Raw genomic sequence first — 13,322 nt, 5'->3', positions numbered from 1 at the left:
TGCTGGGATGGCAACATATGGCAGGGAGGCGATACCTGGGGTCGGGTTTAAGAGGCAGCCCCAGCCAGGAATTCTTGAGTGGCTAAGGTCTGTTTTTTGTACAATGATGTTGGGGAAGGGGGCCCTTGGGGAAAGCGTGCAGTCCCTAGGCTTACTCATGAGAAGGACCAGGCAGCAGGATCAGCATTGCCAATACTGACAGGGGATATTACTCCTTTGTGATGACAATGGATGCTGTTCCAGAGCAGACTGCCCCCTCATGAAAGTGTAAGGCCATGGGGATACCCCTTCAAACTCATGAGAACAACCGTCTGTGGGGACAGGGGTATTAAGATGAATTGCTAATAATGTGTGATGACATCCCTTTCTCCCATGGACCGTTCTCTCAAGAGAGTGTCAGGCCATGGGGACCAGACAGCAAATGCCGCCCAGCCTGGTTGCTCTATAAAAGCAAGCCACAGGGATGGGTACTCCACCAACAGCTCTCCCTGTCTTGGCGAAGAAGCTGTCAAACATGCCCTCTGCCAGCCTGTCTACCCTTTTGAACATGTCCATCTTCAGTTTTGCACAGAACGATGACCACACTCTCCTGGGGTCACTGGAAATTGGGGTTCCCCTCTCCTGCAATCCTCCATGGTGGCAGATCTGCATATGGCGTAATGCCGGTCTGAACCCAACAGATTTGAATGAAAGTAAAGATCTGTCCCAGTCCTGGTGTTTCCCCAGTCTGTCCACCCAGCTATGCCCAACCAGATGGAAGCCAGAGCCTCTAATACATGGAGCCTCAAATTCTCCTTTGGTGCGTGAAAGGTTTCCCTGAAGAGGAATGGGTCACTGTGCAAATGTTCTATCATTAACCAGAGAGAGCAGGGGGGCCATGCAAGGGAGCCCCTTTTGCAGGGGGGGTTAGCTCAAATGAGTGTTCAGTCTGATGGAAGACCAAAGGTTTTTGGCAAGCCTAAGGTCCTCCCCAGTAAACTGGCTCTCTTATGAGAGTGCTAATCCCCAGGCAGCAAGCCACCACAATGGCAGGAATGTGGCTTGGCCCATGGACTGCTTTGCCAGAGTGAGCCATTGTAAAAGGATCCTTGGTCACAGCAGGCCAGACCCCAGGATCCTTTGCTCTCCCTGATATACATATACCCTCCTAGGAGAAAGTCATCATTTTCCCTTCTCTTCCCTGAGTAACAGGAAAATATCCCCCCCCCCCGCCCCAGATTCCCCGCCATGCAAGAAATCTTGCTTGTGTGAGACAGTTTTGTTGCGGGGCTATTACGAGGCCAGGAGAAGGTCTTATATGGCATGGCATTTAAAGGGATTTAAATGTCCATTCCCACAGAGGGTGGGTAGTCTATTCCGAAAAGGTACGATCGTGCTTGGGATGCCTCCTTGAAGATCGTAGTCAGTGGCTCCTGTCCTGGAGACGTGCTGATGCCTTGCCCACAGTCTGGCGGTGTGAGCACTATGGAGCTTGCTGGAATGAGGCCTCAGCAGACCAGGAAGAGAGAGGGGCTCCCCTGCCCTGAAAACGAAGGTTGTCGGACCACCGTTGGAAGAACATCAGTGATGCGATTCATAGTTTGAAAAAATAACCGCCGGTCCAGTGACCTCCAGTTTCACATTACATGTGAATGCAGCCATTATTTAGAGTGTACCGTCACACAGTAAATGAGTGAAACTGAAATGTTATTTCTGTTATTTGCTCTGGGGTTCAATGGTTTTATAATACTTCTGGCCACATGAATAGACTAGTATGCATTGGTTTTCAGTACATAAAATTTAAGGGCACGGTTATATGCAGCTCTGCTCAAACCAAACCACACTGCAGCCCAATTGGATAAACATGAAATATCATTTCAAACAAGGCTTTTCATCTGGGGAAGCATAAGCCAGGATAGTCAAGACTCTTGTAAAAAGCAACAGTCCAAGAATCTTCATTGGTGGCGAAAAATAGTAGCTGTTACACTGACATCAGTAAAGCAGCAATCTGACTTAGGCAAATGGCCCAGAGTCATCTAGCTTGGTCTACTTGCCAAACAGCCTTTCCTGACTTTACTTTGCCCTCATCTCATGGTCGATTCATTCTTTCTGGGAGCAACAAAGGAGTCAATTCCTTATGGTTTCTTCCCATGCTGCTCTGGTAGCATACATATGAAGAAACTCCATGAGCAAGGAAGAGCAACAATCATATGGGAAGAAACATAGGAACATAGGAAGTGCCATATACTGAGTCAGACCATTGGTCCATCTAGCTCAGTATTGTCTTCACAGACTGGCAGCAGCTCCTCCAAGGTTGCAGGCAGGAATCTCAGCCCTATCTTGGAGAAGCCAGGGAGGTAACTTGGAACTTTCTGCTCTTCCCAGAGCGGCTCCATCCCCTGAGGGGAATATTTTACAGTGCTCACACTTCTAGTCTCCCATTCAAATGCAACCAGGGCGAGGATTCCCACTACATCCCTGGAGCAGTGGCAGCTTGTGGTTACAGGGCCTGGGTGAGGAGGTCAAGTGCTAGGCAGGGCAGTTGATGGTTGGAGCCACATGTAGTGAGAGGTGGAGCTAACTGTCAGCAGCTGTGGAGGTGGAGCCAGGGCTAGGCGGGTGCCTTCACAATACTTGGCAACATTCAGATATGTAGCTAATGAGTGGGATCAAAATACAAATACAAACACGCACAAAAGCACACAATCTCAGTTGCTCATCAGCAGAGATTCAGAGAAATATGGACAACATCTGTTGCTTTATAGTGTTTAACAGGATTACAGTAGTGTGTAGACTTGTATCTAACATGGCAGGATCAAACACCAGCGCGCGCGCGCGTGCACACACACACACACACACACACACACACACACACACAGCTGTACAAGCCCCAAGTAAAACAGAGACCAGCTACAAAAGGCTGCTTCTGTGAAGAGTAAATGCATTCTGAAGTCACCAGAGCAGCTCTGTCTGCCTGATTATTTCAAAAACAAATACAACTAATATGAACATGATGACAAATACGATGAATATTTATATACTGCTTTTCAACAAAAAGTTCCCAAAGTGGTTTACATAGATATTAAATAAATAAATAAATAAATAAATAAATAAATAAATAAATAAATAAATAAATAAAATGACTCCCTGTCCCCAAAGGGCTCACAATCTAAAAAAGAAACATAAGATAGATGCCAGCAACAGCCACTGGTGAGATGCAGTGCTGGGGATGGATAGGGCCAGTTGCTCTTCCCCTGCTAAATAAAGAGAATCACCACTTTTAAAAGATGCCTCTTTGCTCAGTTAGCAGGGTTAACAACAAGAAAGAATGCTGAGCCAGAGTGGTTAAAGTGCTAGACTAGACTGGGGAAATCCAAGTTCAAATCCCCATTCAGCCATGAAACTCACTGGGTGACTCTAGGACAGTCACTTATCTCCCAGCAATAGTTCCTCATAGGGCTGTTGGGAGGATAAATGTAACCATGCACACCACTCTGGGCATCTTGAAGGAAGCACAGGCTATATATGTAAAGGTAAATACATCCGTATAAGCCACAGGTGAAGCAGAGACAAACTACAAAAGTGGAGAACAAATGCATTCTGAAGTTACAAGGGCAGCTCTGTCTGACTATTTAAAAAATGCATAGATACATAATAGACAAATCACAGGTTTATCAATAATGCTTGCTGCAGCTATGAACCATCTCCTGTAACTTAGAGGACACCAAGAGAAGCAAAGGTGCATGGTGACACCCTCTCTCTACTCCATGCCTGCTGAACAGCTGGGTGCCACTCTCTGCCCGCCTTATGTGCCCGCCACTTATCCTGGGTGTCCATCCTAGCAAGCAACAAATGTATTTTTTAAATAGAGACCATGCCTATAATCCTTGCCCAATGAACCCAAACCCCCAGTGGACATATTAATGTTAGGAATGCTGGCTACAATCCAGGGAAAAGTGTGGTTAGCTCTCTGCATATCAAATGGATTTTTAAAATTCTTTTCCTTCCAACAGAATCCATTCCTTCTCTACATACACGACACCCACATGGAAAGTTGTTCCTGAAATTATTTGAAAAGCAGTCTAGACTCAGAAATGCATGCATGTGCCCTAGAAGAACTTTCTGGCTTCTTATGCCAGATTCTAATTTAATTAGCCCAGTCTTACAGTTTGCTATTCCTTCCAATGTTCTATGGCATGTCATTTTGGGAATGGCCATAATGCTTTGCATACAGATCAAAGAGCAAGGGATAGAAAGCAGAGGTTACTTTCCTCCCCTCCAAACAAACACAAACAAAGAAGCCAGCAAAATATCAGACTTGCCAACAGCCAGCCTGCCTGCTCTCTAACCAAAATGGTGATTGGATTCTTCTGAGTAGGGTTTTGTAGCTCCTGGCAGTTCACATTTACCAGCAAAACCGGGCTTCCTTAGCCCAGTTCCTATTGGTGTTTACAAAATTCTGGTACCATCACCCACCCTACGTAAACTCTGGGGCCAGGCTGCAGGCAGGTAAGAAACACAGACAAGGAGGAGGTCAGAGAAATGGCTAGAGAAGACATACAGAGGAGATAACATGCCTGACAAATATTTTCAGGTATTTTCAGGTGGGTGTCGCCCACTCTGCCCTGGAGACTACTAACACATGTGCTTTATTGGTCAGGATGTCAGCCACTGTTATTAAACTATCAGCTGCTGTGTTTATGATTTTTGTAAGGATTTGATAATTTATCTTTGCTTCTTTTGTATCTTAATGGACTGTTTTAATATCGATGTTGCAAGCTACCTTGAATAACAGAATTAACAGAAAGAAAACATATACATTATTTTAATAAATAAATGTGAAGCCACCAGTCAATGCTATCCTCCTGCCATCAAGATCCTAAAACCCAATGCTCACTGATCCAGCACTTACAGGAGAGGATCCCATCCTGAGAATTCAGCTTTGTAATTCTAGATTTTGATTTGAGGAAAGCTAATAGGTTGTGAATGTTGCAATACTTGTGGCAAGCAATGATGGTGTGTGGCAAGCAATGATGGGCAAACTCTTTTAAGAATACAGTCATCCCTTTCCAACCACATTTTTACCAACCACGATTTTGAGTATATGCGAATGGGAGGTCTTGCCAACTGTGACCTGAGTATCTGCGTATGGTGAGGCTTTTTGTGATTTTGGAGGGGTTTCAGTGATTTTGGGGGTGGTTCAGAGGTTTGATCTGCTCATTTGTCTTGGTGACCCTTGCTAACCCATGCTGAACTTGCTGTCCGTTACCAATTTAAAATGCCTTTGAGTGATTTTGAGGAGTTAAAAAAATGTCCTGAGGTTTGATCTGCTCATTCTTCTTGGTGACTCTTGGCGATATTACAGGATTTTTTGGTGATTTTTAAAGCAATTTTTTTGTATCCCCCCCCCTTTGTTTTTAGGTCTTTTTGGTGATTGTGGTTCCCCTAACCCTGTTTTCCATAAACTTTAATGCTTCACCAACCAGCAGGATGGTATGATGATAGAGCCAGAGTGGTGTAGTGGTTAGAGTGCTGGGCTAGGACTGGGGAGACCCGAGTTCAAATCCCCATTCAGCCATGATACTAGCTGGGTGACTCTGGGCCAGTCACTTCTCTCTCAGCCTAACCTACTTCACAGGGTTGTTGTGAAAGAGAAACTTAAGTACAGGTGAAACTCGGAAAATTAGAATATTGTGCAAAAGTCCATTAATTTCAGTAATGCAAATTAAAAGGTGAAACTGATATATGAGTCAGATGCATTACATGCAAAGCGAGATAAGTCAAGCCTTAATTTGTTATAATTGTGATGATCATGGCGTACAGCTCATGAAAACACACAATCTCAGAAAATTAGAATATTACATGGAACCAAGAAGACAAGGATTGAAGAATAGAACAATATCGGACCTCTGAAAAGTATAAGCATGCATATGTATTCAGTACTTGGTTTGGGCCCCTTTTGCAGCAATTACTGCCACAATGTGGCGTGGCATGGATGCTATCAGCCTGTGGCACTGATGAGGTATTATGGAAGACCAGGATGCTTCATTAGCGGCCTTCAGCAATTCTGCATTGTTTGGTCTCATGTCTCTCATCTTTCTCTTGGCAATGCCCCATAGATTCTCTATGGGGTCAGGTCAGGCGAGTTTGCTGGCCAATAAAGCACAGTACACTGTATACTTTTCAGAGGTCCGATATTGTTCTATTCTTCAATCCTTGTCTTATTGGTTCCATGTAATATTCTAATTTTCTGAGATTGTGGATTTGGGGTTTTCATGAGCTGTACGCCATGATCATCACAATTATAACAAATTAAGGCTTGACTTATCTCGCTTTGCATGTAATGCATCTGTCTCATATATCAGTTTCACCTTTTAATTTGCATTACTGAAATTAATGGACTTTTGCACGATATTCTAATTTTCCGAGTTTCACCTGTATGTAGTACACCGCTCTGGGCTCCTTGGAGGAAGAGCAGGATATAAATGTAATAAAATGTAATAATAACCGCAAATTTGATAATGGCAAGGTTTTGCCAGAACAGAACCCTAGCGGTTGGTGAAGGATGACTGTATTATCTATGTTAATGTGGATGGATATATCGACCACTTATCTATGGATCATAAACTCTTTGATAAACTGTCCTGCCCTCTTCTTTTTGCTGTAGAAATTCTGAAAGGCTCCATGTGCATTGATGTCCCCCTAGTATTACATGTACAATAATAATAATAATAGAAACAGCAGATCAGTTTCAAGTTTAGGTCTTGTCATTATAGAAAAAGTAAAGCAGTCTTGTGTGTGAGCTCGTTTGCTGTTTTCCTCTGTGAAACAATAAACCAGTTCAAACTAAAAACTGGCCATTTAGTAGGCTATATACGGTAGGTAAATCTGTGGCGGACACATCCAAAGCAGCAGTGTACTTGTGGAATGAGCAAAGTTGCACCTGCACCAAAAGATAGTTCAGTTGCACTAAAAATGGGGAATTGCAGAATTGTACCATAGTACTCTTGCACAAAGGTTCCCAAGGGACGAGTGCTGCAGTTGTGCAACTGCATGCATGCTTCCAGTAGTGCATCACTCATCTGGAGTACAAGCTCCAAATTCAGTGCAACTCACTAGTGCAACATTTTTGTGCTAGCTCAGCGTCCTCCCACAAGTGTTCCATTCATCCAGATGTAACTGAAAACATTTCTTATGCAGTAAATAAGATTTAGAGCCAGGTCTCACAATCAGTGAGACCTGGTTTCTGCAGCAGAGTCGGGAGAGCGGGCTAAGCCCGCTTTCCCCACTCACAATCAGAGCAGGAGCTCTGGGCAGCAAGATTGGCCGCCCACATGATTTCCAGCTCCATGATGGAGCCGGCGGGGGCTGGGGAGCTCAGGGGCCGCGCAACCCCCAGAAGCTCCAGTATGCCCTGCGCAAGTGCACAGGACATACTGGAAAGACCCCCGGAGCCAGGAGGCGGCTTTTTGCCTCCCCTCCGGGGGTCTACTCGTGAGTAGCTACAGTGTGGAGCCACGCTGCAGCTACTCACGATCAGGAAGCCCGGGTTTGCGGAGCGCTTGCTCCACAAACCCGGGCTTAGGGGAGGGCTACAAAAGCGGGCTAGCCACCTGTAGGCCACCAGGCTCACCTGTGAGCCTGGTGGTTTACACAAGCAGCAAAAATCGAGCTAGCTTCTCCTAGCCCGATTTTTGCTGCTCGTGAGACTAGCCCCTTAGTCATAGCTTTTAAAATCCAGAATTTGTCGTGCTCTATCACTTGTCTACTAGAACATATGTACATACATGCTTCTAAACTTCTTTTTAAATCCTTACTTTTCAGATGAAACAGAAGCAGAAAATGCATTGCCGCCGCCTACAGGTTAGTAAAGGGGTTGTGCAGTTTTCCTTAATACAGTATTATACAGATCACATATTGTAAATGAAAAGGGGATTGCTTACTGTACTCATAACTGCGTTAAAGGTCTAACTTGATTTATGGTGATTTAATTGACATGGCTTTTCCCAGGAGCTATGGGAATAGTAGTTTTGTGGGTACCTCACGGAGATACATTCCGCAGAATTCTTTTGGGGAAAGTGTACTTGGAAGGATCAGGGAGATCAGGGGAGGGAATTTTTGACTTGGTAGCAATGAGTATAACAACATGAGAAACATTCTTTTGCCTTTTTAAAAAGAGAGAGACAGACAGACCCCATATTTCTGTTTCAGTACATGCAGAAAATCCAATACTTAATATTTCACCTACATAAGATAACTAATGGCAAGGCAATCCGGTACAAAACGTGCAAGTAGGGGCTCTGAGCATATTAATAATGTATTTGAATTGAAAATTCACCAGATTTCAGATATTTGCGCATTTCTATTCCAATCAGTTTGCATAATTTGTTAAACTTTAACCCTATTAGTATATCATTAGAATGCATGTGTAACATTAAGGTCCATTTTACATCGAAAAAGAACTACAACTGAAATCTTATGTATGCTAATCTGGAAGTAAATCCCACTAAATGGGATTAATTCCAAGTAAGCATATAGAGGATTGAGTGGTGCTTTCCAGATTACCTACTCAACAGCGGCAAAATGCTTCGGTTCAGGCAAATCACATTCAAAATGTAAATAGCAAAGCTACCAGCAGGAGGAAATACAGTAAACATTTTTCAGCCGGACATACAATGTTATAGCAATAAATCACAGTGATTAAATCTGAAACAAGGTATCCGAAATGCAAACGGCACCCTGCTGACAGCGTAGGGACTGCGGTGTCACAACACAGGAAGTGCAGAAGCACACTGCACAGATACATCGTGACCCCGTTACAGGGTCTACTCTGGAAAGTGCTGCTGTAGTGTAAAGTTTTGGGTTTTGTTTTTGTTTCTTGTTTTGGTTAACTATTCCATCTTACCCTTACTGTATGGAGCTTAGGGAAAGGCACAAGGTTTTCCCCTCCTCGTATTATTGTCTAACAACCTTTTCAAGTAGGTTAGGCTGAGAGAGACTGAAGCTCTTCTCACGATACATTTTTGAAGATCATGAGTAGCCACAGTGCAGCTCTGCGCCACAGTTATTCATGGGTAGACCCCCGGAGGGGAGGCAAAAAGCCACCTTCCAGCTCCAGATGTCTTCCCAGTATGCCCTGTGCGCTCACAGTACGCCACACGGTATGCCACGTGGCCCCCGAGCTCCCCAGCCCCCACCAGCTCCATCACAGAGCTGACAATCGTGTGGGCGGCCAATCCGGCTGCCCAGGGCTCCCGCTCTGATCGTGAGTGGGGAGAGAGCACTTAGCCTGCTCTCCCCACTCACTCTTGCGAACTGGGTCTCACTGATCGTGAGACCCGGCTCATGGTGTTTCAAGCTTGTTAAAACTAACCAGGATCAAATCATGGTTTGATAACCTGTTTTGTTAACAAAACAGGGTTAAAATAAATATTTGTTCTTCCAGTTCACATGTAACACAGTACTGTGGTTTGTTCAAAACGAAAATGAAATTTTAAAAGTTCATTTTGCTCATCTTACGTGCAAGAGAACAGAACAGGGAGTGCACAAGTCAATGAGGCGGGGTCTCACGATCAAAGAGACCCGCCTGGGGAGGGTGAGTGGGGAGAGCGGTCTTAGCCTGCTCTCCCTGCACACGTGCAGACAGTCTGCTCTGGACGGCCGAACCGGCTGCCCACACGACTGTGGGCTCCATTATGGAGCTGGCAGAGGCTGGGGAGTTCAGGGACTGCGCGGCCCCCAGAAGCTCCAGCATGCCCTGTGTGAGTGCGCAGGGCATGCTGGAGAGACCTCCAAGCCGGGAGGTTGCTTTTCAGCCTCCAGGTTGGGGGTCTCCTCGTGAGTAGCCACAGCGTGGAGTAACAGCGCAGCAACTCACAATCAGGAAGCCCGGGTTAGCGGAGCGCTCACTCCACTAACCCGGGCTTAGGAGAGGGCTACTTAAGCAGGTGACCCGCTTAAGAACCACCAGGCTCACAGTCAAGCCTGGTGTTTCTCACGGTCTACAAAAATCGTGCTAGGCTCCCTTAGCCTGATTTTTGCAGACTGTGTGAAAATAGCCTCAACGGCTTTCTGAAGCTCATTTGTGTAGTGGTAAACCATGGTTTACGTTTTATGTCTGAGCCAGTCTTTAGGCTGAAACAACAACAAAACACTAGGAGGCTGTTCTCACACGCAGCCAAGTCTGGGCTAAGGCAGCCAAATCTGGTCTGAGTACAACCGGGAGCCATGCAGCTCCTCCCAGTGGCATGCTGGCAAACCCACTTAGGGAGCCCACCACTTAGCCCGGGTTAAGGGCATGAACACACCCTTAACCTGGGCTAAGTGCTCATCTGTCGGCGCCACAAAGCACCAAGACAGGCCAGCATGGGAGGGATCCCCAAAATGCACTGCACACTAGTGCGGTGCATTGTGGGATTTCCAGGGATCGGCACGGCCCCCACTCCCCCCAGCCCCCACTGGCTCCGTCACGGAGCCGGAAAACGTGTGGACGGCCGATCTGGCCACCCGAGGCTCCCTGCTCGGTCATCTGCTTAGCCCGCTCTTCCCGCAGTTTTGGAGAAAGCGGGTCTCACAGATCGTGAGACCTGCCACTATGTCTTCATAGTAGGAGAGCAGAACAAGGAAGAAGGAAGAGTAAAAATGCAACAAGCAGGTACAAAAAGGAGCGGAAGACCTGAGAGTATCAGTCTACAAATCAGAAGCCGGATCAGAGAAAGAAGCAACAAGAGTGGAGAAACTAACGGGAAGCCCCTTGCTTATTATCGCTATTCCAATGCCCATGGTGGCCAATTGGATAGAAGGTTGAAAAAGTTGATGCTCCTGGAGCTATATCTCCAACAGGAACAGCCCCTGATCTCCTCATGTTCAGCACTAGGGATGTGCACTGAACTGGTGACTACTGGTTCGAAGTAGGGGGATAACTTTAAGGACTGGGGAGGGTGCTCTTACCCCCCCCCCACACACACACACCATGTTTCCCCTGCTGGTGTTGTTCTCAAGAACGGTCCTGCTGTGGCAGCATACCTCCTTGCCGCCCCAGTACACTGTGGACCGGAAGTGGCGGCTGCATGTGTGCACATCATGACATGTGCACGTGCGGCAGCTACTTCCAGCCACTTCCAGTCCACAATGTACCAAGGCGGCAAGGAGGTGCACTACCTAAGAGCACCCTCCCCAATCCTTAATGTTATCACCCTCTTTCAAACCGGCTGAACTGCCGGTCTTTCGGACCAGTTCAGAGGACCTCCGAACCAGTTCCGTGCACATCCCTATTCAGCACTCGTCTGCAGAGACAAGCATTAAACCCAGGGAGCTTTTCTTCCCATGGTTTGGAATCCTGGCTAGTGAGGGTTCTAGCACGGAGAGATAAATCCTTGTGGTTAGCTAGCATGCTCCTGTCCCCTCCCCCTGGCCAACCAGATACCTCTAGGAAGTTCACAAGCAGGGCATGAAGGCAATAATAACCCTGCAGTTGCTCCTCAGCAACTGGTATTCAGTGGCAAATTGCCTCTGAATATGGACGTTCCCTATAGCCATCATGACTAATGCCACTGATAGACTTATCCTCCATGAACTGGTCTAATTGCCAGCTGTATAAAACACAAGCATCTAAAGAACCACAGAACACACCATCACTCTAACCAATAGAAGTGCACATGTTAACAAATCCCACTGTATTATTTTATTATTTTATTTTAATAATCACAGTTTCCATTTTATGTCAACCATCTAACCCTTGCTCCCAAGGCAATGAATGTTCTGGGGCATACTGACAGCTGTACTAGTGCAACAGCTAAAAAAGCTGTTGTTACATCAGTACTGCAGGCAGGTATGCCAGCGCAAATGTTTATAATCAGGGTGTTTTTCTCTCAAAAGTGTGCTTCTACTTCCTACACAGAGCAAAATAAACCTCAGGAGGATGGAGAGGCACCAGGAAAAGGTGAGTGCAATTGTTGCTCCAAAGCTAAAAGCAACCAAAATATCACTATATGCTACAGTTGAAGTAGGTTATTTGGGTTTTCTCTTTTCTGTCTTATTGTTCCTTCCTTCCTCTCTCTTTTGGCCATCTTTTCATTCCATTACTTTTTATGAGTGTGATTTGTTGTGACTTCCTGGATTTTGTCTGTGTATCTTGAATAAGGAAATAGTGCCATAAACCATAAAGGCTTCCTTAGTAAGCCATAAAGAATCAAAGGCTTGCTCTTTAGACTAGTTTGGTATGTTCTGAGCTCTGCAGTTTTCAAGTTAAACAATTCTAGAGGTATAGCTGTGTTAGTCTGTTAGAGCAAACACACACACAAAAGAGTATTGTGGTAACTTAAAGACTAACTGCATATGTTTAAGTAGACCCTAGGTTTTCTGCCTAGAGATTTCTATATCAGGCAGATTACAAATTTGAAAAATAAATCAATAAAGGTTTATGCGACAATAAATTTATTAGCCTTAAAGGTGTCAGAAAACACTTTTTGTAAAGGTTAGGCAAAATCATCTCTCTTCACTGACCAGGCTTCAAATGATGTGCATGAAATCAAGGCCATCTTCACATGAGTTTGGATGGTGACATTGAATGAATTCACTGAAGTTCAGAAGTCAGTGTATACCGGTCACTCTTAAATGAGATAGATGATCTCATTTTATGTATCATCCAAATATCTGCTTCCACTCTACTCCAGAAATCTGACTGTTTACCTCACATAAAGCTGTGCTGTTAAGTCAGTGTCGACTCCTGGAGACCACAGAGCCCTGTGGTTGTCTTTGGTAGAATACAGGAGGGGTTTTCCATTGCCTCCTCCCGTGCAGTATGAGATGATGCCTTTCAGCATCTTCCTATAACGTTGCTGACCGATATAGGTGTTTCCCATAGTCTGGGAAACATACCAGTGGGGATTCGAACCAGCAATCTCTTGCTCCCTAGGCAAGTTACTTCCCCACTGTGCCATTGGGTGGCATACCAGAAACAAAACTTCCAATTTCAAAGGTATATGTAAAGAAGCTTTCAAACTTGTCAATTTTCTACATTGTCTATTTGCAGGGATGCCAATGTGGGGGGATAACAAGATCCTCTGCAAGATTCAAGCATTTGCTCCTGGATATATTATATATATATAGCTATATTTATTTATTTACTTATTTTATTAAAATTTTATTACATACCACCTCCTCCAAAGACTCTAAGCGGTAAACAACAACAATACCAATAACAATTTATAAATATAAATATATTCCCAGACTTTTTATACATATGTTGTAATTATTTATTTGTACTTCATTAAAAATCTAGCTGTGGCCTGAAAAGAGGGAAAGGGAAAGTCTCTGGCTTTCCCGCAATGATATCCTTAGCT

At 45.0% G+C, this 13,322-nt stretch overlaps 1 protein-coding gene across 12 annotated transcripts in view; it reads left to right on the top strand.

Moving 5' to 3' along the window:
* Positions 1 to 13,322, top strand: part of MYBPC1 (myosin binding protein C1) — a 130,947-nt gene that overhangs the window by 20,548 nt on the left and 97,077 nt on the right. For 8 of the 12 annotated variants that reach the window (XM_053255297.1, XM_053255295.1, XM_053255300.1 and 5 more), the window contains exons 2-3: positions 7,804 to 7,842; positions 11,879 to 11,920. In XM_053255297.1, the coding sequence (XP_053111272.1) occupies positions 7,804 to 7,842; positions 11,879 to 11,920 (81 nt within the window). The remainder of the gene's footprint in view (positions 1 to 7,803; positions 7,843 to 11,878; positions 11,921 to 13,322) is intronic. The other 4 variants (XM_053255296.1, XM_053255304.1, XM_053255301.1 and 1 more) reach the window with 1 other exon arrangement.

Source organism: Hemicordylus capensis, chromosome 5 (genome assembly GCF_027244095.1).
Source record: "Hemicordylus capensis ecotype Gifberg chromosome 5, rHemCap1.1.pri, whole genome shotgun sequence".
NCBI classification, from domain to species: domain Eukaryota; kingdom Metazoa; phylum Chordata; class Lepidosauria; order Squamata; family Cordylidae; genus Hemicordylus; species Hemicordylus capensis.
Note: the sequence above shows the minus strand (reverse complement) of the source record. Positions and strands in the feature narration are given on the sequence as shown.